Below are 27,309 nucleotides of genomic sequence, written 5' to 3'. Positions count from 1 at the left end.
ATTAGACATACATATGCATGAATTATACATACATGCATATGTGCGTAGTTTCCGTTTTAGTGTGAAAGGAGTTCCGAGTGATGTACATATATATTTATATAATTTGTTGTAAGCCTTAAATATCATTAGGGCACTCTGATTTGTTTTATAATGTATGCATTTCATATTCTCCTAACATCAGTACATACGTATGTACTGTCATCTCTACGTATTCATATGCGCTATCTTGTATGTAAACCGATTTTTGTATAAGTATACTTCCGTTTCTTTGGATAATGATATACACAATACATACATGTACAGTTAGTTACACAATTTTATCTGAGTGTATTTAAACTGATTTGAGTTGACTTCCAAATGTACTAGTGTGTACGTATGTATATGTATATGCAAAGGTATGTTAAAAGGGACTTAAACTGCTGTTTCGGTGTGACTGTGGGATGATAAACGCTCGACATCGATTTCAGGTATAGTCAGCTCATCGGGTATATTGTCGGCATACTCAATGGAAGATGTTTCCGAAAGTCGTTTGCTCAGTGAAGTCTGCTTGCGCAGCACCTCTGCCAGCGACGTGTTGGTGTGTTCACCGTAACGGGCGTCAAGACCTTGCCGGAATGCGTTCACCACACGAATCTAAGTACAAATTAATAAAAAGAAAAGAACAACACCAATAACAGTGACAAGAGAGACGAAAACAACAGTATAAGAAGAACGGTTTCGATCAGTCAGACTAAAAATTATAATAATCGAATGCAAATGCATAAATTCTGTTTGCGTACATCGGTATGCACATACTAACATACGAGTATACATATGTACATAACAAAAAATAAAAAAAAATAAATAAACAGCATTATGTTTCAAATGTGTACATAGTATTGGCATACATCATACATACATTATGCAAATGGCGAGCTAATAGTGGAAGCACACTTACATAAGTAAAACCCAAGCAATCAGACGGACAAAGCAAAAGCGAAGGCATTCCATCACGACGTGTGTGTGCCATGGAACACACCCATTAGAATATCGTTGGCTGGTATTTAGCAGGAGAGTAGTTTACAGATAGTTGATTTGTTTGACCTCCCCAAGAAGAAGGGGTTTGATATTGCATTCACAGGTAGTATATTCAAAACTCATGCGAAACTACATGCAAATATGTGTATGGTATGTATGATTTTCAGCTAAATTCTTAAAGTGTGCAAGAGTGCTAGAAAAGAACACTTTTAAAATAGGCGATGCTAAATGAGAAACCAAGGCTTAGGAGATCAAAATAAATACTAATAATGGAGTATTTAAAAAATAAAAAATTATAAAGCAAGCAATGGGTTAAACACAGATAAATCAAATTCTTCGGCATACCGAAATTTATATAGGTCTAGTTATATATGTATACATAGGTATGTAAAGTTTTCTTAAGTTCTTGAAATTAGTTGACACAAATTGATATTTACTGGACTGAATATTTAAGAAAATTCTACACAGATTCATAGATACTCGATCTTTAGGCTTCTCTTGTTTAATTTATTGTAGTGTTATAGGTTTAGCATACAGTATAAAAGTATTTAGGATCAGACAAGCAGACAAACGCATACAAGTATATTATCCATTTTTATTTTTTGCCAGAGGTTGAGCCTTTTGGTTTTGTAATCAAACATTTTCAATAAAATTAAGAAGGGGCTTACAGCTTGATCAGTGTTGCTCTTGCTATATGGGACCGGAATCAAGCGTTCTTGCAATTCTCCGCCTATCACCTTTAATATTGAAGAGAGAGAGAGAGAGAGAGAGAGATAGAAAGTGAAATAGAAAACAATAAATGGGGAAGAAAAATACAGACACAGGTTGAATTTCAGTTAAGTGTTGCTGCCATAGAAAGTGTTTGCTACAAAGAATTTAACATGAATTATACTAGAATAATGTATATACATACATCTTATGTATCTTTAAATGGATGATAGGTACTAAATAAGCTTATGTTGAAAATTTAAAAATAGCACTAAGTCAGTGTTTACGAAATAAAGACACAAATGCGTATCAGGTTTAGGACAGGTCTCATGTCTGTACAGGTGTGCGTATATTGATGTAAATTTAACAGGAATGGCCTCTGTCTAGGAATAGGTATGTACCTACATACTGCTATATATGTATGTACATAAACGTATTCCTAATATGCTACAAATTAGGGATGAAATTATGCTAATCACACATTTATGCAGTTCAATGGGCGCCAACTTATCCGTTTTTCTATGTATGATTGTAAGCGGTAATGGAAAGAAGATTAAATTAACGATAACAAATCCTTCGGTATAAGAACTAAGATCGTTCTGGGGCAAAAATCAAAACAAGCTTTGCGATGCTTTAAGTATAGCCAGGTTAAAATACTGTAACAGGATGTTCCGAGGATATATGTATGTACGTTCTGCATACATAGGCACATATATGTAGTACCCTTAGCAACCACCACTAAAAATACGCGTGTGTATCGTATTCGTACATATGTATAAGTATGTATACCTACCAGAAAAGGACAATAGAGGGACCTTGAAGGTTATGAATCATTCATACGAACACTCAAACCAGACAGACAAACAATATATGCAAGATCCAGTTAGATGTACAGTAGTTAGTAATGCGATTACTAAATTATTATTATTCTTTTTTTTTTTACAAATAAACAAAGTTATGGTATAAAAAGCATGCTTAAATATTCTAGAACGTAGAAAGTATTACATAATTATCTGGATACTGCAGACTCAGGGACTCTCTGAATTTGATGAGCAAAGCGCAAGTGTGGCTGGGTATAGCAAGCGAATCAAAACGTGAATTAAATGTTCTTATTACACGCACATAGGTATGTATATTCTTATGCATTCTTCATGCACTAAACTACCTGTAAGCTAATTAAATATTTGTTTTTGTCTGATACGGTTGGTCCAAGTTTCAAAGCTTTAATAGCTTGTGTAGTTTACTTCCAATCCTTCGATGACAAACATCGGTAAATTAGCATTTGATTTTCGTGATCTTAGACTGGACTGGACCACCGAAGATACAAACAGATCGAATTTCGAATATATGTACATACATTTGTAAGCCCCAAGTGAATAAATAAATAGGATATTGGGATCGGAAAATGCACGAAAAAACAAAGTATTTAAAAAATAATCTAATACAGATACAGATAATAAGAACGAGCATTTTTAGACTATTGCAACACTGTTGGGGTTCAGGTTCAGAGTGTCATGGTCAGTCTGATTTGGGATTCGGTTCGAGAATAGGTTTGCCGATACCAATTCAAATTCAAATATGTGGTCCGCCCCTTGTTTGACTGACAGCCGCTGAAACAAGTTAGATAATTAAATTCGTGTCTCATTCTGTCCGTTGGAATGGTGCGTTTCATTGTGATTGCTGCGGACTTGCTGCTGCAAAGTGTGAGCTATTTCGGAGAAACCTGGGGATATGGAAGGGACACGCGTAGATTGTGTGGTGGAGACCGGGCCGGATATGTTTATGGATGTAGTACGTCCATTGTGCAAAGTGCGCTGCTGCTGCGGGTCTTCGTCAATGTAAGATATGTCCAACGGCAGCGGGGCGCTTGACAGATTCTGTTGAGGCTGCGGCGGTGGTTGTTGCTGCTGCTGATGCTGGTGCTTGTTGTAATTTGGGCTCAGCAGATTGAAATTGTACAACGGATGGCCACCGCCCAATGGCACGCCTGTCCGAGGACTGCGCAAGCTATGCAAGCTGTGCATCGATCGCCGTTCGTTTAGGTCTTCCAAGGTCGATCGGAAAGCACGAATCACGCGCAACTGAAACAAATGAAATTAGACAACAAACGAACAGAAACAGAAACGTAAAGAAAACTACCAACAAAATAGTAATGCAGTCAATACATACGTACTTATCAACTTTAGTACATACATACATACATAAAACATCAATTACGCACAGGAATCAAGAGGAATCAATAATCAATAAATCAAAAATAAGAATTTAAATAAAATGCAGACTTAACGTAAGCTCTTAACTAAAATCGGATCAAACGCGACAAGTTGTAAACTAATTAAATCACTGCAAAGTGTTGCATTGCCAGGAAAAGCTGTAGCACGGGGTTAAAATTAAATACGCATACTCGTACGTGCAGAGCTGAAGCGTCATGCGGGTGCGGGCTTTTGCTGTACGTTCATTGGACACGGACAATAGGAATTGGGCAACTTTGGAAGATGCGGACGAACGAGTGTTAGAAATTTGCTTGTGGCTTTCCCAATCATACTATGTATATTTATAATTCACTATTGGGCACTTTTGACTAGATAAACGTTCAAAACAGCATTACTTTAATCTGTGAGGAGGTGTAGATATCTAAGCTTTCTTTCCCAAATATGTATGCACTACATGCTACTGCAGAAGACAACCCTTCCAGGCATAGTGGGCGAAAAGTAGGAGCAGCTTGGTAAAACCGAAATATATGTACAAATGTATGTTAGGGGGGCAAAAAAAAAAAATTAAACTCTAGCTTCGGACTGTCAAAAGTTTCTTATCTTTGCAAAATGTTTGGATTTTATTCGTACAGCTTAGTGAAGATATTTCGTGCTTAATTGATCGCAATACATATGTACGTTATTTTGCAAGGATATGATTATAAAAGCCGTATTTTAAAAAGGATAAAAATTGTGTTATGCTTAAACAGCCGAATCAAATATCGAATCGAATATTAGATCGAATGAGAGAAACTCACCAACCTGCAGTTACGACTACCGTCCCATGAACTATATCTGTGGCTACTTACCGAAAAGTTTGCTTTCGAAAAATAATAAGTGATCTACAGAAGTGTACATATGTAGGAGAAAACACCATATTTACATACACTGACAATATTGGTGTCAACTTAGTAGATAGCGGTGTCGTTAGGTACTAATAAAATAAATAAAATTCAGATATTTGACACAATCATCGGTTGTTTGACGGAAACAAATATTCAGTCATTCATCCAACATTCATACACAACTAAATATGTATCGTTTCTCTGTTAACTGTTTCATGGAAAAGGCTAAGCAGTCCATAAATGCATGTAATTGGGATTTAACTATACCTAACGCACAAAGAGGTACCGAACAGATATTTAGATACATTACATAAATGTACATAATAACTCTTACACCCCCAGGTTGATTTATTAATTTATCGCTTTGTTTCTTATTCTTTCTGCTATCGGAGTCTGTGCAGTCGGACGGGTGGGGGAATGGGGCGTGCTGCAAGATAGGGAGCGACGGAATGGGGCTACTCACTATGCTGAAAAAGTAGTCAACTATTTAGGGACACGATTTTATTACTATGTATTTCTATCGACGTGCACAATGGGTCGTTCTTATACAGAGAAATAAAAATATAGTTACGTACTTTTGAATGCTTTCGGGAAATAGAGAGCTGGACTAGCGTTTTTGTGTTGTAGGTAGTAGTAGTAGTAGTAATAGTAGAAGATAGTACAGTAGATATCAAAGTAAGAGAAAGAGTACGTAACATACATAATGTGGAGCGTAGCAGAAGACCCTTTTACGTTGTTGTGGTGGTTGCTGTCGATGTTGTTTGTTGTAGTTGAAAGTAGTAATAGTAATAGTAGTACTAGTAGTAGTAGTAGTTGTTGATGAAAGCTGTTTTTGAATCTTGTGTTGTGGTTTCATTGTGGTACCAATTGTTTTGGTTCGTTTACAGATTTATTTAGATCCAATTTTTTTAAGTTTAGCATCTATACACTGAAGAAATTTCTACCGCGCGTATTTACCATCCCATAACATAATTGTGAAGGAAAAATGTTCGTGTATGTTAACAATTCATTTGTTATTGATGAATTATTGTTGTTTTTTAATGTATTCATACATACATACATATATACAATGGTATATACATATATGTATATATATATTTTTTTCCTCTTTATTTTTTTTTAACAATTAATGTTGCTCTAAAGCCCAGAAAAGAAGATTTTTAATCGCTGCAAATCCTAGCTAAGTACGTATAAATCTACGAGTACACAGGTTTTTGATTTGGTTCTGGGTTTGTACATTAGAAGCGGGGTACTGGCTAATGCCTCATTTTCCATGTCCTCCATGTCTTCATGGACTTCAGTACCATCGTCGTCTACTCTATTTAGCTACGTTTTTAACATTGATGTTCTTATTGGGTATTTGTTATGAGTGTTTTCTTAATTTTCAATTAAGTCCTTTAGAACGTTTCAATTTATTATCAACATACTTATGGATGTTTGAATGAAATGATACACACATTTTTTATTTTGGTATTTGCCCCTGTGTAAATTCGAGTGTACGAGTGTGTCGAGTGCGAGTATAACTGCAGGTTAGTTTAGTATTTATGTAACATTTATGTAGAACGGTTGCTGATTTTATTGCAATTGTCAATTACACTTCAGTCTCTCGAATTGGTTCCGCCGGCTTTAAAATTACAAAAATTAACAACAAATATCTCATAATTACTTTAGAAACAAATCATTTCAAATTCAAAGCACTCAATCAATAGTTATAATACAAATTAAAATGTTAAAGTAAAAATTGTAGATCAAATTCAAATGATGCGAGTATGCTTCGATATAAATGTACGAGTATATCTTTATATGTATGTGTGTTTGTGTCTCTATTTCATTAGGATAAAAACATATAACAATAATTCGTCTGCAGTCACAGTTTCAAGAAAATCCGATACGAATTAATATAGTAATTATCAAATGCGAAGAGAATAAAAATGCTAGCTTCGAGATCCAAAGATTTCGATACCCTTGCAGACCGACTGATCGATATGGACTGATTTCTATGGATACACACATAAGCTACAGTTTCATATGTACGTTTGCCTCAATAGCCTCAACCAAATTCAAACTTTATCCTAAAAATACAGTATTGCAGCACAATATCAGACAAACAATCGGAATGCCCCTGAAGATACTGGTCATACTACACACATATGTATGCACATATGTACAATTGTATTCTTGTATATACTCTGCTCTACTATGAAGCCGAAACGAATTCCTGTTCTGCGTTGCAAAAATATACTTAAGGTTCGTAGCCCACTGCAAGGGTATAAACTTATACTCGTATGCAAAAAATGTATCAGTACGTAGCACTTTTAGCTAAACAACTCTAGAAACTTAATACAAATATTATAGATTTACACAACTACTATATAAACATTATTTCGATCAGATAATTTCGTACTAATTAATTTTCAGATCTTTAAGTCGGAATATCGATTGTTGTGTCAGACAGCTAGACTCTTAATCTTTATCAAGAAATCTTGTAAAATATGTGAAACCGTTTATATACGGACAAATTAGATACATACAGCTACGGTCACCTCACCACTTCAAGACTGTTTCTGAGACACTTCCAGTATTCCAAATTGAAGATGTAATACCTTATTGCACAGGCAGGAATGTACAAATTAGAAAACAGAAGAAATCCCATTCCATTTTCTTGTTTTTCATGAATTTAGATAACTACCCATGATATCTGCTGATCATAGAAATAGTAGTGCTGGGTGTAATTATTTAACAATAACAGAACAAATTCATTTTAAAAAGTCAGCATCAGTAAAACTAAGTCGTATGCACTCTCACTATTGTCTTCTAATCTATTAACTATAAGAAGTAGACTTAAAGATGATTTTGTATGAAAAAAACTTCTCTGTTAGAGGATGGTCGGCGATTGTTGAAGGCAAGAACATACCTAAGTATATCCTTAAAAATTATGAAAAAAAAGTATCATTCAATCAGTAAAGTGATATTTCGTAGACGGTTGATTACATTTTATATAAATGAAAGAAGTCCAAGAAACCTACGAGTTTTGTCATAAAGCACATGGGTGTACGACTGAAGTTAGCTAAACGCATGTGGGCTGACCTGTGTCACAGTTACGAAAAATAGTTTTGACTGAGGATAGTAAAGTTGTATTATATTGTAAGATACACATTCACGGAAATCCGATTACCACCCAAAATCATGAAAAAATATCATTGGGCATGCTCGGTTGAGCACTATGGGGCCCTGCTTATATGAGCTAGTATCTTCTAGTCCGGCGTTGGAGTATTGAGCGAAAATGTGTATGAAGTGATACTTGAGAATACTTTACAATCCTATGCAGTAGTATCTTTTGACACAATAATGACCGGAAACACCCAAAGAGCTCGCTAGGAATTTAGTTTAATCCGAAAAAATTTACGAGTTGCCATGTCCAACTGGATCTTATTCTCATATAAATCTTATGTGGGAATGTCAAAAGCATTATTAAAACTGCTAGTCCGTCAACAGACTAAAGTTTTAGCAAGTGGTTCAAGAATTATTTGCCTAAATCCTATTGAATTCTATAATGGCAGTTTAGGTGACCGTAGCTGTACATGCACACGTCCTAATCCGAAATGCTCCCACCGATCGTGCATGACACCTGCACATGGGAAAAGTGTACAAAAAAATGCCCCAGAATTGCAAAAGCAACATACATTGCAAGTGCATGACGCGGAAAATGTCTGCTCGACTCGAGCCTGGGACTGTGAAGTGCAAAAGAGAACGTCTATGAAGGCAGCAGGTTTATGTATGGGAGAATACATACACACTGTGATTTCCACCAGACTTGCGCACATGAAGATTGGCAGAGACTGCCAAATCCAAAAAGTCCCTGCCTACAGATGTAATAGTTATGTACATATGTACATGTTGTTCTTGGCTTTGATTGCTTGACTCGCTTTAAGGACCATTAACAGCACTATAATTTTGGCTTTTAATTTTCCATCTTATAGTTATACATATTTGTATGTGATACACCCATAAAACAAAACAAAAATGATGCACTTTTTCTTTTGTGTGGCCAAGGCTGCACGCAAAATATCAACTGGTAAAGTTTATTTGATGGTGAATATAATAAAGGTTTGATATGGACAGTCCATAGTAAAAAGCAGTGACAGGTAATAGCACCCCTTAAATCAAGCAACCACACTCACACAAAATAATAAAAGATGCTACGATTGAAGAATAATGTTTTGTAGACATGTAAAACCATTAAGTATTCCGTATTCCAGAAGTTACAATTAATTTCACTAGGTATGTATTTACAGTAGCCAAAGCAAACAGAACAAGTCAAACAAACACACACATACAAATCAATGCTGTACGTATGTATGTTCTTGATAAATAAATTTATTTTGTTTTGTTTGTAGCGACTCTAATTGATAGTATAGTAAATGTGGCAGAGAAAAATACAGCCATAAATGTAGTTATGTAGTATAGTATACTAAGTAAACGCAAATAAGCGCAAACAACGAAACTTCGATGTCTGGGTGTGCATGTGTGTAATTGAATGGGAATCGAAAATAAACATAATAAGGAGCAGGATGGGCTTTTGTTATACAAAAAAAACACTGTCTAGCTGCCAATACATTAAATCATATAGACAATTCTTACCGGTACTGAAATCTGGTCGTTAGTTGAGTTTGCGCGAGTTTTCAATTATGATGCACGGTTTTGACGTTTTGTTTTATCAGTTATCAATTATGTTTATGATGTACATATGTATTACACACATCAGACGTCAAGTTATTGTTTGATTATTTAATTTTTGTTAGTGTTTATTTGTAGTTATTTTATATGATTTTTTTGTAGTAGGTATACAATTATTTTTATAAATTGCAATTTGGTTATTTGTTCAATCAAACATTCAGGATTGGATTTTAGCATTTTAAAAGGACGAAAAATATGAAATGAATATTATCAATTTGTATAATATTTTTAAGTTTTTTTGCATAGGTTTGAGGATACTAGTTAATTGTTATGTAGGGTGCCTCTGTTAGATTTTTAGTATACTCTTTTACACATCCACAAAATATTTTCGAGCCTTGCAGTATCCCAAAGACGCCCCACAGAAAAATGTACATACACACTATGTATCATAGGGGTATAGAGGACCCCTTCATAAATATAAATATGTATGAACATATATATGAAGATTGTCGCTTAGCTAAAAACGAGTAAGAACTGGAGTCGGAAGACTACTGTGTATGTAGTAGAGCGCTGCATGAATCCTCTTTAATGAGTTCAATCAATATAAATCTCTCCTTCAGTCAGATTCGGATCGCCCCGAATCACTAAAAACCGAGTGCGAGCACTGCGGATTCAAATCAGCACATGAAAAATCACTCAAAACAGACATAGAGTTCTTGTGCAATCGGGTTTTTAAACTACACAATTTTTGACGAATATTTGTTTAATTTGGTCGCAAAACATTGCTATATCTGAAATTAATTTTTTCAGTTTATAAAGTTTTCTTTTTCTTGCAGAGGGAGCGCGAAAAAAACTGAAATTTCTGGGTCTGGCAAAGTAAAAATTACGTCACCTGCTTCATTCGGTTCTTTGGGATGTAATGAGAACGCTGAATCGCCGATTGTATCTGACCGGACGAAGCGAATACCGCATCCCTGCTTTATACATATTATTTTTAGATACAATATGGAGGAATTAAGAAAAGAGTATACATGTTAAGTTTCGGTAGGGCCGAAAACATGGGCATTTATTTATTTATATTTGGTAAGATTATGGAGCTGTACATTGTGAATATAGTAGCATATGCAAAAGAGTACAGAGAAATGTTTCAAAGACTGATAAATGTATGTTCTAACATGCTTCTAAAAAAGATAGAATTAAATGAGTATGAAATAGATTTGGCGGGCAAAGAAAGATCTTTTAAAGGACTAAACTATAAATTGAATATGGTTCAGAAATAAAAAATACATACATACATACATACATACATACATATGTTTACCCGAATCATACATCTGAATAGAAAACAATCGTTGAAAAAGTTGACAAGTTGGGTAGAAAGACATGGAAGTTATTGAAAAATAAAGTAAAGAACGTAATGCCGAGCAGAGATAATTGTTTACGAGTATAACGGATACATTTACTGAAGTCTCAGTTAATGCTAAGCCTTTCTAATGGTGTGAGAGTGTGCTCAGTGGTGTCAGAAAGGACTCTGCCACTCTATTTGGATATGTGTGATAATTTTCCAATCACACAATCTAAGCAACTGGTAAATAATAAATTATTTCCATGAAGGGATGCATTTGCTTGCTGGTCGACTTGAGCAAAATGGTATGAACAGCCGAACAGTCTACCATGAAGGTCAGAAATGGAATATTCCATATTTCTTCGTCTTGAAAATTGTCGGAACAATCGGGAAATGTATTGCTTACCAGGTATGTAGATGTACCTACAAAGTGTTTAACAAATGACGGCTTAAAAACTACAAACGGGAAATATGTATGTAGATCCAGACATGAAGCATCAAAATGTACAAGAATCAGACAGAAAGGAGTCAGACGTGGATTCAGAATGGTAGATAGAGAGAACAAAAAAAGGGGGTTGTAGATCAAGAGGGAGAGAGAGCAAGAGAAAGGGCTGTAGATGCAGAGGCTGGTGATCAAATTTGTCTACTGCAACAATAAGCTATACATAAATCGAACTACAAAGTTTTGGAAAGATTATAGTAGCCAAAAGCAACAAAATTGCAAAACAAACTACCAGGCCTACCCTACCCAATAATTTCACCTCGAATCATTCGCAGCATACATACATGCATACATACATATGTACATAGATTAGGTACATATCTATTGTGTTAAAGCTTAAGTGAATCAAAGAAAATCAAGTCTTCGGCATGCCGAATCGAAAATTCTCCTTTGAAATTACTCCGCTAGACATACATACATACGTATGAATGATTAACTTTTGACAAAACTTCCATGCCTTGATGTCACTTATTTTTGTTATATATACATATATATATATAAATATATACATATGTATATATGTATATGTATATACATACATATATCCTATCCTGTCTCTTCTGTCATGGCCCAAAACCCAACATGTGTCTTTGGTGCCCAGTAAGTAATGTAGCTACTGACAGAACACATGTATGTACATACGAATGAGTCCAAAAAAATGAACGTAAACAACGATAATGGCAAAACATAGTAACATACATACATATCTTGTATACCAATGATTAAACAAAATCAACGCAATAACTCAATCAAAGCCAATTAATGAAGATTTTGACACAACACGAGGACACGTCGCCTGGTGCATGCGAAATACAATTCGACTTTTTGACTTTGAATTTTTGTCATTGATTATCCGTATTATCGGTGTTCAATATCGGAAATACTGGATAGCCGAAAACAGTCACATTGGCATTCGCAATGCGACCATAACGAATGTATTTTGGAAAACCAGCCTTAAAACTAAAGTCAAAGACATATGAAGTACGTATTTTATATGTCCGCGTCTAAAGAAATCGAAAATAAATTATACCTAGATATCTGTGTAACATATGAGAAGATTATATGAATAAGGGCACATAAAATACCCATTTAATGTAAATCAATGTAAATATAGGTATGTAAATTGAACGGAAAAGCCGAGAATGAATTATAAAAAACGAAAATTGAATTTAAAAAATTAAAATATGACTACACAAGTTTTATACTCATTATTTAATCGAAGAGTAAACTTTAACTTCTCGACACGAACATAAATGGATAGGCGGAAAGTGATACTTACTTGAGTCTGCAAGCGAGTTAGGCCGCGAATCCATAGAATCTGTCCAGCTCTCGGCTTCTTATCGGAATCAATTGAGTCGAAGCGTTCCTCACCTAAATTCATGGCATCTGTGTACTCCTCGGGGTGGCCGCGACCCCACCTGAAAAATATCATCCATTTTATTTAGTGCATTCAAGACTGTCAAGTGTCTGTGTTAATGTATACCAAATGATTCACACAGCCAGGGCCAAAAAATTATACTATGTATATGCCCACATGTACATGCATATATTTATGTACATGTATGAAAAATGAGACTGAAATCAGTTTGATTGTATTATCTTTAAATCGTTCCTATGTTTGCTATATTATTGAGCACAACAAACATGGCTTTTCGTTTATATTTCGCAACTTGGCCAATGTACGTTTCTTTCAAATACTAATTTATTCTTAATTCAACCCTTATTTCACAACTATTCAATATTTACATTTTACGCGGCCTTTTGTAGCGTAACAGTTTCCAAGCCTAATGCTTGGCTGATGAAATTATGCCATTCGAATTTCTGCTTGGTATGACATCTTATTTCAAATCATAAATATCGCTGCCGCCACATTATCAGTATGAAATTGTGCTGCATTTCTAGACTACTGCTACAGGCATACTGGCTTGAATCTGCTCTGCAAGTTGCCAAAAAACTTTCTAAAAATCTTGGGACTGACTCATCATCTGACAAATTATCAAGATGCGTTTACAAACTTTACACCAGAACATAAAAAAATAACTAAATTTTTCATTATTCTGTTTGATACGGCTCTTGCTTCTGTCTCGAAATATTTTACAAACAAAAACATGTTTTCTTTTTTTTATAGTCAAATTTAATTTACAAAATTCAACAATTTTGCTGCCTTGGCGTTTGTTTCTACTTTGTTCATCACAGAAAACAATTTTTTAAAACCGAATTGATACATACATATATTATGTATATGTATATATACGCCCCGAGCGTCATAACACCTAACGCCAGCCCTGACAACAAAGAGAAGGAAGGATCTGGGTTGAGTTTCAGCTGAAACTTAAAACATATATGATACAAGACTCGGTTTTTAATGGTTATGTTACTTATATGTACACAAATGTATGGTACCTAAAGGGCGAAAATAGCTTTTGCATATTTTAAGTAATCACATATGGGCAGTTCCTATCTGGCGTTACGTTACATGTTACGTTACAAAATGTTGGAAAAAATAGTCAAAAAGCTGAAATTTGGAAAAAAGATTATCCTCGTTGAATATAATTTGGTTAGACCTATGTTCTCCAGAAAAATGGCAATAATCGAGCGTACGGTTTTCAAGATATAAGCCAAAGTAGGACCTAAAAGTGCGTTACATAAAACAGAAGTGGTTTTCGAGGTTGGGGTACAAAATGGCAAAACTCTGCGAATTGGATAGGGCTATCTGTATAAAATTTTTAGTGCTAATAAATGAAGTATTGAGAGTTAATTTTCAAACTTATTAAATGTAAAAACTTTTCCTGTTTTTTTGTTAAAAATCCGCGGAGGCATCTGGCGAACGTTACTGGCGTTACGTTACCAAATTCCGCGATTATAAAAGCCTAAAAATATACTGTTAGCCAAGGTTCGACCAACGTTCTGATAATGGTTTTAGGTAGTTTAATATATTAGAAAGACTTTAAGGAGAAACTTTTGTCAAGAATCATCTTCTTCCTAGGAGATAATAGTAAAAGAAAACATGTCTATAAAAATACCAGAAAATACCAAAAACGTGAACTTTTGCTTATTTTCATAGGTTTTAGGATGAAAGTTAATGAAATTATATGTGAATAAAGTAAGTTACCTTTCAATAAATTTAAAAAAAAAATATCCGGAAAAAATTATATAGAAATCGGTTTTTATTGACTTTTTATGATTTTTGGCCTGGTGGACCTTTTGGCGGAACTGCCCATATGTACATGTAATTATCATTTCGACCAGTTTGGGTATTTACAGTTTTTAAGTGATGGAAGCAAACGGGGACCCGTTGGGGTTTCTTAAAATTTCGATTTGCAAGAAACTAAAAAACGTATAATTTTTAATTTCACACAAAGCGTAGGCTTCTAAAAAATACTGTGGCTCAGTTCAAGGCGACTGGAAGAGTTCAAATATCCCACATAGACGGGACAAAATGCACTGATCCAACTTCTGGTTTGGTAAAGACGTTCGTTAGTGAGCAAAGAAGGAGAAATTGTGCAGTTTTGGGAAAACTAATTCTCAAAGAATCCAAATTTAAGCCGAATAAACATTCAAAATTAGCTGAGGATGAAAGCTTACTATAAAAAAGGTAGCAGGAAACAAGAAATTTGATTCCTCCGGGAGCCGAAAGCCGAAATCAACAAATGGTAAGTTTTATGAGAATGGAACATTCCAACTTTATTGGCAATTGAGAGGTATCACACTACGATATCTGTTATGGTTTTCGGAGCCATATCCCCCATTACATTTTGGCATATGGGGTTATGCATGATGGAAAATCGAAAGCATCTGCAGCGCAGCATCCACAAAAAAAAGATCAAAAGAATTTTTCTTTAACATTCTACATGATCATTGTAGCATAAAAAGTGTTGGCGCAAAGCATCGCGTTTGGTGTTTATTTAGATACGCGCCATGGGACAAGCTTATGGCAACAATGCCTAAAATGTTAAAATTTCATTTAAAATTTTTTTTATAAATTATATTTACATGATTTATCCCCCTGCCACTATTAAAAGAGTCGAAAAATCAACACCAGGGACTAAATGAGTTATGTGATATATATATGTATGTGTGTATATTTAGTGGAGCAAAATTATTTTAGAATTTGTTTTTTTAGTAGATTCTTTTATTATTTAAAAATATTTATTTGCATAAAATCAGCCCATGTTTGCTTTGGCAGATGCAAGTCAGTTTATAGCTTAAGAGAGTGGTGGCATTACTATGTAAATGTTCGTGTTTGATAACATAAATAAGTACAATACAATATGCAAATATAATTTAAAGTACGAACACAGATACATATGTATATACGGCAGGGAGACTAATACAATTTAAGTACATTCATGTGCACACATACATATATAAATGGATATAGATGAATAAGTAAAATTCTTCTCAATTTTGACACAATCATAATGTCGACAATTTGGAAAATGGGAAATTCTTAAACATACTTACATCTTGGGTAATTTTTTATCGGATACCTGCATAGCCTGTATATTTTGGAATATTAACAATACCATACATATATGTCTTATGAGCTTAGTATTAAGCTAATTGTAATCGAGCTAATAAAAGCAACATGCCTTAAAATACTATGTAAATAAAATACTAAATGTAAAAGTGTGAATTGAAGCGGCGATTGTTTAATAATTTTATTGTGTACAATCTAAAATACTGAAGCATAATACATAAATATACATGATATACCTTAAAGAGCTATTTTCGTAACGATTCCAACGCGAACAGAAACGAAACAATAAATACAATATAGAATACATATTCCGATATATGGCTGAGGCAAAAGCAAAGCAGCAGTGCAACCTCCAAAAATCTCTATTCCGAGGGACAGACATAAAATAACTCATGTAACCGAATCACTGTCAAAGTTTTGCCATACAGGCGTACATCCCTATTTGGTTCCGATTAATTAATCTTATAGCATACTCGTACATAGGTATTATTGCTGACTGATTCTAAGGTTGGCAGAGTAGGTATTTGTACTCAAGTCATTTACTTGATCCGTTCGGTTCCCTAATTCTTATTCAGGTTTAGTGGCTTTGCACATTGTATGTGTGTACATACATATGTACATATATGGAATGATCTATTTTTTTAAGCCGAGGTCCATTTAAAAGCATGTTTTGGTCTTATAAGCGTTATAACAAGGAACATTTACTCACGATAGTATTTTGGGCAATTTTCTCGTAGGCACAGACGTAATCAGTTGTCCCCACACAAGTGTGCCGATTCCAAAAAATACACACCAGAGCCATTGGTCTAGCGATAGAGCTTTTGTTGAGAAAGCCATTTTTCCATATTGAATGATTACAACCTTACATTGAACAGATTAAACGGTTACAGGTTAACGTTTATAACGATTTCATAAAAGCTTATTCAACAATAAGATTTACCACATACCTGCGATATCATGGTGAATATCCAAATAGTGTAGAAGATGGGATTCGTCAAAAGTCCCTCAATGACGTTGCGCTGCCCATGGATTTTCCTGGCATTTATTTCATTGAACAGGGTCATCATGACAAACGTATTGAATATTATGGTAAAGTGCTGTGTTGGGCCGGCGTTAAGCTCTTGTCCGCGACCGGATTCAATATCGAGTATCAAATCGCCTACAACGCAATTAGTACAAGAAATTAGGCGATGATCTATAGAAGTAATATGAATAGAATATGACTCACCAACAAAGAGCAGCGAAAATATTATAAACAACTGATAAAGTGCCTGGCCCAAAATGTTTTTCATCATTGTGCGGGAAATTAAGGGTTTTGTGCGACCATAGGGTTTACGGAGCAATAAATCTGGTGTCGGAAGTTCAGTGGCCAAGGCAAGCGATGCTAATGTATCCATTATTAGGTTAACCCACAACATTTGCACTGCCTAGAATAAATTATCGGATGGAGTTTAGTTGAGTTTAGATTATTGCAAAGGCAGTGCTTTACGTGGACATACTTTGAGCGGGGAATCCTGAATAGCGCACGCACCAATAAATGCAACAATTACAGCGACAACGTTGACTGTCAACTGAAACTGCAAAAACTTCGCTATGGAATCATAAACATTCCGACCCCACATCACAGCCTTGACAATACTGCTGAAGTTGTCATCGGTTAATATGATATCAGAGGCTTCCTTGGCAACGTCTGTGCCAGCGATACCCATGGCAAAGCCCACATCGGCCTTTTTTAGAGCTGGACCGTCATTAGTTCCATCGCCTGTCACAGCAACCACTTCACGATTCTCGCTCACTGCGCTGTCAATGATACCTATGATAAAGTAGATAAATTAAAGTTATTTCTCGTATCTACTCGTACGTTTATCTACTATAAGCTACTCGGAATAGACTCAACTGACATTAAACTTTGGCTTTGCATCAACTGTAATACATACCTTTAACCAATGTATACTTGTCAGTGGGAGATGAGCGGGCCAGAACACGCAGCTTAGGCCACACTTTGTCAATAAGATGTTGTTGAATCTATAGGAATGAACAAATTAGTTGTTTAATTCAGAGGCAGAGGCGTAAAAGGGCAACACTTACATCGCCATTGGTATCCCGAATTCGTCGGTTGAACTCTTTGCCTTCCAGAATGAGGAAGTCATCGTTGGGACGCAAGATACCGCATTTGCTGGCAATTGAGCGTGCTGTGTTGATATTGTCTCCAGTGACCATACGGACAGTAATGCCAGCACGCTGGCACTTACGGATGGCGTCCGGGACTTCAGGACGCACTGGATCCTCAATGCCAACGACGCAAAGGCAGGTAAGATTTGTCATAATGTTTTCCTCATCGTCCCAGTTTGGCTCGCCATCAATGTGGACTTCGTTCAAAGCTGCTTTTCCAGGCACAAAGTCTCGATAGGCAACCGATATGGTGCGTAGACCATCGCATGCCATTGGCTCGATGACTTCACGTATCAATCGTTCCTGCATGTCCCTTGTAAACTTCTCCAGGGTTCCCTCGTGGCCGTAAATGAAAGAGCATCTGTAGACACAGCACATTAAAGCAGACTGACCAGTTAGCCGGATTATACAAACTTTTTCATGATAATCTCTGAGGCTCCTTTCGTGTACAACCGATAGCCACCATTCGGTCTGGGTATTACCGTTCCCATGCTCTTGCGAACCGAATTGAATGTATAAACGCGCGTGAATTTATCCTCTGGAATTTCGTCCCGAATAGACTGATACTTGACTCCCAGTGCCTGGACAAAGCCCAACAGAGAGCACTCGGTTTTGTTTCCAACCTGAATTGGTAGGTCTCCGGGGTTGTGTCCACCCTTTTTTTTTACCAAAAAGAACACACATAGTTTACAATTAACAGAGGATCGTTAACAGCCAAACATCGGTGAAAATAGATATAGATAGATCATTACCATGATATTTGAAGTATATGCCGAGTTCACTGATATCCCCATTGTAATCAAATTTCCCACATGCTGTGGAATATCGCTGAGAGTGGGCAATACCTTGCATAGTTTCTCACAGATATAGGATTGCACCACGGTCATGCGATTGGTTGTAAGTGTTCCAGTCTTATCGGAGCAAATGGCAGTGGCATTGCCCATAGTTTCGCAAGCATCCAAGTGACGGACTAGATTGTTGTCCTTCATCATTTTCTATTGGAAAAACAAGAATCGAGAAAAAAACAAAAGACAGCTGCTGTGAGACGAGTGCATTCAAATAGTCTTCGATGGGACAATCTAACTAACCTTAACCGAGTAAGCCAGAGACAGGGTTACGGCCAGGGGGAGTCCTTCAGGCACCGCCACTACTAATACTGTGACACCAATAATCAAATGCTTCACCAGGTTGTTGGCATAGGTGTTCTTCCAGGGCTTCTCGTCAATCACAAACGTTTTAATGCAGAACTGAATTATCAAAATTATAACCGTCAGCACGGCAATGGTTGAGCCAGCGTAACCGATCTGTATAGCTAGTTTCGTCAGCTTGGCCTGCAGCACGGACTTTTCCTTCTTGTGTCCTGTTTCAGCGGGTGCTGATGTCGAGGATGATTGCGGCACATGGTTGCCATCTGACTCGGACTTGGTTCCCTCGCTGACTGGCTGCCGCTGCGTCGACGATTGCGTTTGGGTGCCCTTCATTGGGGTTCGACCATCGTTCTCACCTGCGTGGTCCGCAAAAAGGTATGGTGTGACATTCAATTATTTTGACATAGCTTCTCTCATATATACAACGTCACGGATAATGACTGATAAACAGGCCCACTGTACACTGTATACTCATCTGCTTTCAAATCGTGTAATATACGTATGTAAGTATTGTTGCAAGACAGCAAGACCTTTGGCCAAGTGTCGGACTGGGGTGGGGTAACGGACGTCAATATGCATATACAGTGAAAGCTTTCTAGGACGAAGTGTCAGTGTCCCCCCCTGGAAAGTTGTCAAGGAACGACATGGCTGATGGTTGGATGAAAAGCAGTCGGCATAAGCAAACTCATCCCATACCTGTTCAATGTCCATTTTTCGTCATCGTTTTAAATCAGTTATAGTAAATTTTCAAAAAATCCATCATTCCTTTCATAAAACTGTTCTCAAAAAGTAATCTGTCTGCACCGTCAATATCAACGATTAAACATCGATTCAGCTGATGTTTAAGACTGAATGGGGTCAAGATCCCAGGCCACTCCATATTGTAGATTGTTTATTTTCCTAAACCGAAGAAGTGGATTGGTCGAAACCTGTTTCACTTAATTTTGCTCATTTGTGAGGCAGAAAATTATGTTTACTTTGGTCCTGCCACGTAAATTAACAGATTAGTCCGCGTTTTCTGCAGTAAAGAATTCCCTTAAGGCTCAGATGCATATGTACATACATATAAATATATGGGGGCATATAGGGACCTTATCACTGTATATACATATGAGGTAAGATTACAAAGAAAATCATAACACGAAGATAATTACGAAGTGATTCACCTGTCAGACTCTTGTTTGCTTGTTTGCTGGCCTTTTTAGCTTCTGAATATCAATAGGGATGTGCATGTCGTTCAGTTATTATTCCATTTTAGTCAATTCGATTAATTTTATTTGGGGTTTATTAGATTTTTTTGTAGATTTTTGTTGGATTTTTGTTTGTTGGTAGATTGATTGGTAGATTGGTTGGTTGGTTGATTTGGGTAGATGGAGGAGTTCAATGATGGATCAATCAATTCACATCATGCAATTCGCAATTCGTATGACAATTGGGATATGAAAAAAATAGCAACAACAAAAAATAATAAATAATAAATATATTTAAAATAGAAATATTTTCAGCAGTTTAGTGAGATCGGTTTTACTATAGCTAGTTCACATGTTTAGCAATTTCCACAAGACTTATGACGTGTTTGCACAAACATACGAGCACATACATATGTATATACATCAAAGTGGATTGGATTGGAATTGACGTTATAGCCGAATTTATCACATATGTATGTAAACTCTCCTGAATCAATGTGAATCTTAATTGACAGACTATTGTGACATGTGTATTGTGATACATACCCTTCTTCATCTTTTTGATTTCAGCTTCCTGCTCATCGACAGCAGCTCCAAGGAGTGTAAATATAATACCCGCCTGAGAGTTGACACCGACAGCGGTGACAATCATTTTTCCGCTGCCTTCCATCACGTGTGTTCCGGATAGAACCATGGGATCAACATCTGGGCCTTTCTTGACATGATCCGATTCACCAGTTAGCGAGGACTCATCAACCTTTACGGAAAACACGGGAGCACATTCAAATATATCCAAGTAAATCTAATAGGGAATAAGGAATAGCCTTACCTTTAGATCGTTACTTTGTATAAGGCAACCGTCGGCTGGCAACAGATCGCCATATTTAATCTGCGCAATGTCGCCAACGAGAATATCCCCAACCGAAATTTGGCACACTTCACCCCCTCGGATAACCGAAAACTTGTGCTCGCCCTCAATACGGTTCTGCAAGCCCCGGAACTGTCGCTCCTTTGAGTAATCGTTAAAGGCAGTCACTATCACAACTACAATAACAGATATGAGAATGGCCAAGCCTTCGATCCAGCCATGGTGTTCCTCCTCCTCTTGTAGTAAAGCTGTGTCAAAATACATATATAGAATCATAAGATTCGGCTGCCAACTGTTATAGCTAGGATCAGGAATTCAAACACTTACGTGCATCTTCGTCGGCGGGTTTATAAAAAGATAGACCAAGCGATACTAATGCAGCTACCTCTAAAATAATAAGTGTTACATCCTGAAGAGCCTCCCAGACCAGTGTTAGAAAGGTTTTCGGTGGCTTCGGTGGTATTATATTAGAGCCGAACGTCTCGCGCCTGTGCTCTTCGTCAGCCTTCGAGCCACTTAAACCTAAAATGAATATAACGTGAACACATTTCGCACCAATTGAAAGTAATATGAAAGTACTTTCCTTCATTCGGAGATGTGTATAACTTTTTGCAGAGTTCGTGAATACCACCAAATTCACCAATCATCGCTACACCTTCCCGTCCGCGATGCTCCATGAGCTCACGTAATTGCTTAAGTGATATTCCATATTGCGCCGGTCTTCCATCTATAGTTGCCATTTGTTATTGTGGAAACTATAAAGGAGATTCGGTATGTTAACATATGTTATGTAAAGCCAATCACCACATCTATTATCTGATCTATGTTTGGGCTCTAATTTAGCATCTTATTTAAAAATTAATTAATGAAATTCTTTTTTGAATTGAATTTGAATTTTTTTTATTGTTACAATCTACTGACCGACTCTCTTCCAAGTCGAGATGGCCCGGCTTGGCCCGATCACGCAATCAAATTTTTAGGCCCGAATAGGCCCGGTCCGGTCATGTTTAAAATAGGGCCCGGCCCGGCCCGCTAATGCAATTATTACATGAATACAAAAAATAAAATTTTTTGCTGCGAGGCCCGCGCCCATCTCTACTCCCAAGTGATACCGTTGCACTATGGGGAAAGCTCCAATTTTTCGGGTATTAATTAATAACTTTTAAACTAAGCAAGATTTTTCGATGCGGTTTTTATATTAATGTTATGTACACCCCTAAAAACATTTTTGGAAAAAGTAGGCGTGTTACCGCCCACAAATTTAAAAAAAAATACATTTTTTTTTTAAATATTAAAAACTCCTTTATACATAAAAATAAAGTTTTACTTTTGGAAAAACTTCATTTTGATGAAATTCAGGAGCTAAAGAAATAATAGTTAATATTAATAGAAATTTCTAAGTTTTTTCTTAATTCATCTTCGAAATCCTCAATAGTTTGATATGGGCCTTCAATTTCACATAATAAGAGGATTTAAAAATCGATGGGAAGGGCAAGGCCTTTATGCTTGCTGCTTGAATCAACAAAGAGACATTGCTCTTGAGTTTTTGATAGAGCTGCTGCTTGTTTTTTTAGCTCCTACCCCTTTAACAAGTAATCAACTTTGGATGACCAATTTGTCGATTATTGTTCCTATTTGAGTCGCTTTTGTATACTTTTGTTGTGCTCATTAACCAATTTGAATGCTTTTTTCAAAATATTTTTTGTTCCGCATGCATTTTTTCCATTTGGCATTCAAGTTTCGGCACACAATTTGACTTTTACTATTTAAATATAGCACATGTTTAAAAAATGAAAGTTTTTTTAAATCTCTTCTTAAAAAAATCCAGAATCGCATTTTCTTGATTGCATTTGCCTTTTTCCTTGAGCCATACATCAAACAGCTGCGCGTTTGAAAACTCGAAGTCCGCTGCAAAAAATTAATTTGCGCAGACAGTGCGGAAAAGTGTGCATTGAGACAAACTGCCTTAAAATCAAAATTATTAGCTCTACGACATACAATTGGACGTACACTTATCAACCGTTCTGGTTTTTTTATATGTCTCCACGAACTTGAAACATATTTCCAAGAAATGTGCTTTGAGAACGTTTCCTACTTTTACAAAATATTAATAGAACACGCACAACTACAAATTATTAGTACAACCATTACATAGTTAAAACCCATGTGATTGCTATCCTTTTTAAATTTCACAAAAAGAATGTTTCGCGTTTGAATAGTGGCATTTTGAAAATAGGCTGCAAAAATATTGCAATCTTAAAGCAAGTGCTTTTCTACAGCAAAAGCTGACTTTAACAGCTGTTAGACTTAACAGTGCTATGTTATATAACATTTTTGGTATTGGACTTTACAGTTTGAAGTTTTCTTAATATTTTACCAAAAAAAACAACCAATTTTAATACTTTAAGAAAATGACTAAATACCCGAAAAATGGGAATTTTCCTCATAGTGCGTTGTACCAGTTAAGTGCGTTTTCATGAACGCCATTCACTATAGCATCGAGCCCGACAACACAACCCCTCTTCAACCAACCGTTCGCTCCCTGTGACGTTCACTCTGTCCTCCCCACATACCTTGAATGAAAACTGCATGCGTGTTTTGACTCTTTTCACTTAATAAGTACATAGATGTTTAGCCGAAAATAAACTGACTATCGGGTATCTGTAATTTTTTTTTTAATTTACCTGAGCAGTGTCGTGACGGTAGTATGAGTACGAGTAAGCGGATTTGAATACCCCGTAGATATTTTTAAGGTAACGAAGTAGGCAAAGTTCTAGCAGACACTATCTCGGACTCGTATTTTACTTTGAGGAAAGATAGTGAATGACGAAATGACGACTATCTAGAGCGAATTGGAACGATGCGGCTACGTTTTTTGTGCCATATCAGTGATATGAGATATGGGTTTCGTTTAAGATAATGAAGCTTGTCTCACAATCAGCTGTCTTCCACAATCTGATGACGTCAAATTATACCGGTACTAACTGATTCCTAACGGTAAATACCAGACGAATCAGTGGTGAGGTATCTGTATCCAAAAATAGAATTACGCCCTTATACATATGTATGTACACATACATATGTATGTATGTATGGAGAAGTTTGTGGTTGATCGCCACCGGACCAACTATATACATACATATTTATGTACATACATACGCATAGTCAAGTCAACCAAAGTCATTGTATAAAGATAGTTAAGTAGATAAGCAAAATAAAAGGAATTTAAAAAAAAAAAAAACATGTAGCACAATGCGCTGCCAACTGGCGAATAATTCCGCTGTCGAATAGTAAATAACAAATAAGAGGATCACTGGAGGATACCCCATTGTCCACTAGGCGATTTTCATTTCGACACAGTTATCTGAACCGAACCCGGCCCACTGTGCCGCCTCCTTTGGTATCGTTTGTATCCCCCTTTCATTTAGTTCAAAAAGTCGCCGTATGGCTGGTGGCGCCACTGTGATAAATAAGGGGTGTGGAGGGGAAATGCAAGAAATATACTGCTATGTACTAATCTACTAATTAATAATATTATTCCTATAATTAATACATGCAATTATTTCAGTCTTTTTCACAGTAGATGAGGATGCGGATGCGGCGGAGAGCAAGGGCGGCAGCCGCAGCACCAGCCAGCGACGTCTCACCCAGAAAACTTACGTCATACGTCATGACGTCATGAGCTTTGCACTGGTATTGGCCGCATTGGCATTGGAATTAGATACTTACAAGCCTTCCAACACATTCACCTTATACACTCGAATATATTGATTCTGATTCTATAAACTATCCTCTGCTAAATGGACGATTTGGGTTTCTATTGTGTATGAGTGGGCGTGGACAATGCGGGGGGGGGGGAGGGAGTAGCCCACTTGTTTATACGAACATACGTAGATGATATCACATCCAGTTCAGTTTCCCTGACCGCATTAGCTATCTAAATCCATTGACACATCACGTATCGTATGCACAAAATTTTTATGTTTTCTATACGTACACACAATAAAATGGTTTCTTATGTTACACGCCTAAGTAAAAACGCCGCGAAACAGAGTAACTATTTAATTTTACGAGAGAGTCGTCGTTGTTGTTTTAGCAGCTGGCCGTGTTTTAGCTATTTTTAAGATTGAGCAGCACACACCCACACCACACACTCACGGGAAAAGACACAGCGCGAGGCGCGAGGCGGCGAATATCAATGGGAACAGAGGGGTTGTTAGCCAAACCGACTCGACTGGATTTTTCTGGTTAACCACTCTTGGTATTACACAATTAATATGGATTCGACTATCAAATTTATTTGTATTTGTATTCCCTTTTCCTACAATAATGTAGTCTTTTTTCTTCTTTGTACATACATATGTATGTATGTACACATGTGTGTACACAAATGTATGTACGCTTATGCCTAATTTTTACCTAATGCATTAATATGAAATTCCCAATTCAATTTTTCCCAATTGCGGACAAACGGTATGGGATTTTTCCCAATTGCGGACAAACGGTATTGGAATTATAAAAATCCAATTGGAGCTCACTTTATAACGCAAAAATGGGCACAATATATCCGTGACGATAACGATAAAAAATACCATCCGGCCAAAAAATAAATACCATTAAATACCATTTCAGTTTCGAGAAATACCATTTGAATACCATAAATTTAAAACATAAATTCCAAAATTTTGATATCCAGTTTAATATTACTAGCTAGTTTGGGCCTCTCAGCCCTAAACAAATAATTTTATCCGATAGATACATCAATTTTTCACAAGATTGGTTAGTTTTCAGGAGTCATTTTTATTGCATTGTTTACATAAAAAGGTTCAAAGAAAAAACGGCCAAAGCATAAAACGTAATTGTTGACTAAATGTGACGTCACTGTTTCTTGTCAACCAAGTTTCTTCTATGCGTATGGCTTTTCTATACCTTATTTCCTTTAATTGATGTTAAATTTGTTGTTCCAAGCTCCATTGAAACACTAATAATAATTTTGTCCTAGATTGACATGTTTTTTATCTATTAATGCATATGTTTTGTGTTTTATAAATACATTTATCCCGGTTCTGATACCTGTTATTTGTACCCGTCAGCTGCAAAATTTCGTTTATATCTTTAAAACAGAGACTGCGTAGTTTCTGCATTAATTGGAGCCTGAAATTACAATTAGTATCTCAAGTCCAGTATATCCATTTTCCCAAGGTATTCAGATTTGTTGCTCATTTCGTGCCAAAGTTGCAGAACAATGCTGCCTTTTCATTTCCCCATGCTGCTGACATTTTTAACATACAAATCAAAGGTTTGGCGGTCATTTTGAAAAGTATCTTAATAGATTGAAAAATAAATATTTCACTTCATTTGTTTTGTCGGTGCTGTCCTGTCCTGGAACCTCAGAAATATACCGAAAACAAACTTCCTCAAAAAATTAACAAAAATTGAAATCCACCACGATTTGAAAGAGCGAAAATTTAAGAAAAAAACCTGCGTATGGCGTTTTGATACGCTATGTTATTTAAGATTGAATAGCTAAAAATTGAATTTAGTTGATTAATGAGATACGACATACCGTAAATAAAACGTGGTACTAAATTTCGACGTCATAATATCCAGAAAAATATAATACGGATATTTAATGAATTTTCCGGTATTTTACAAATTAATTTAATCCAATGATAATGGTACTTGAAGTAGGCAGATCAGGCGGAAAATGTGATAATAGTAGATTAAAAAAAAAACAGAAACATGATCCAGATGAACAAGACACTGGAACTGGCAACCAATCTTACTTTATGTCAATTCTCTCAAAATTATATTATACCTTAATAAAAATTCATCAAAACTAATTTTAATTAAATTTCTTTGTTCAATTTTAAAAATTTAATTTCGAACCGAGCCCAATACTTAGGTACACATACATACACTTTTAAGATGAGGAGCACTAATTATTAAAAAAATTGTATCTGAGAAAAAACCGAAGACGAACCTCTTCCATGCGGATATATGAAAGACTGCGGAACCTTTTTAAACCGACACCGCTATTTGTAGATGTTTTGAACAGACTCTGACAGCTGTTTGTATACATTATCATTATCTTATCAAAGTTAT

At 36.1% G+C, this 27,309-nt stretch overlaps 1 protein-coding gene across 13 annotated transcripts; it reads right to left on the bottom strand.

The window, feature by feature from the left end:
- Window positions 1-143: 143 nt before the first annotated feature.
- LOC111070770 (plasma membrane calcium-transporting ATPase 3) lies at window positions 144-27,211 on the bottom strand. Of its 13 annotated transcripts, XM_022361641.2 has the most exons (19): window positions 27,124-27,211; window positions 21,788-21,959; window positions 21,532-21,726; window positions 21,166-21,452; window positions 20,883-21,093; window positions 20,313-20,354; window positions 19,087-19,502; window positions 18,751-18,993; window positions 18,413-18,654; window positions 17,915-18,359; window positions 17,764-17,851; window positions 17,326-17,639; window positions 17,055-17,253; window positions 16,774-16,985; window positions 16,536-16,687; window positions 12,626-12,764; window positions 9,464-9,475; window positions 1,686-1,754; window positions 144-633 (listed from the first exon to the last, which is right to left on the bottom strand). In XM_022361641.2, exons 2-19 carry the CDS (start codon window positions 21,942-21,944, stop codon window positions 412-414), a joined length of 3,645 nt encoding a protein of 1,214 aa, XP_022217333.1. In that variant the 5' UTR covers window positions 21,945-21,959; window positions 27,124-27,211; the 3' UTR covers window positions 144-411. The 13 variants fall into 13 exon arrangements, with proteins under 13 accessions (XP_022217333.1, XP_022217336.1, XP_022217334.1 ...); XM_022361644.2 differs by lacking the exon at window positions 1,686-1,754; XM_022361642.2 differs by lacking the exon at window positions 9,464-9,475.
- Window positions 27,212-27,309: the final 98 nt, after the last annotated feature.

The sequence above is a fragment of the Drosophila obscura genome, unplaced genomic scaffold (assembly GCF_018151105.1).
Source record: "Drosophila obscura isolate BZ-5 IFL unplaced genomic scaffold, ASM1815110v1 contig_187, whole genome shotgun sequence".
In the NCBI taxonomy this organism is placed as follows: Eukaryota; Metazoa; Arthropoda; class Insecta; order Diptera; family Drosophilidae; genus Drosophila; species Drosophila obscura.
The sequence above is the reverse complement of the archived record's forward strand: the minus strand, read 5'-3'. Positions and strand labels throughout refer to the sequence as shown.

What these genes read in the sequence shown, in the direction of transcription:
- LOC111070770 (XM_022361634.2), bottom strand. Translation starts at nt 21,944, where the DNA reads ATGGCAACTATAGATGGAAGACCGGCGCAATATGGAATATCACTTAAG. An exon ending in TACAAAGTAACGATCTAAAG is followed by an intron (nt 21,094 to 21,165) that starts GTAAGGCTATTC and finishes TTTTCCGTAAAG; the next exon opens with GTTGATGAGTCCTCGCTAAC. An exon ending in TCAGAGATTATCATGAAAAA is followed by an intron (nt 18,360 to 18,412) that starts GTTTGTATAATC and finishes CTGTGTCTACAG; the next exon opens with ATGCTCTTTCATTTACGGCC.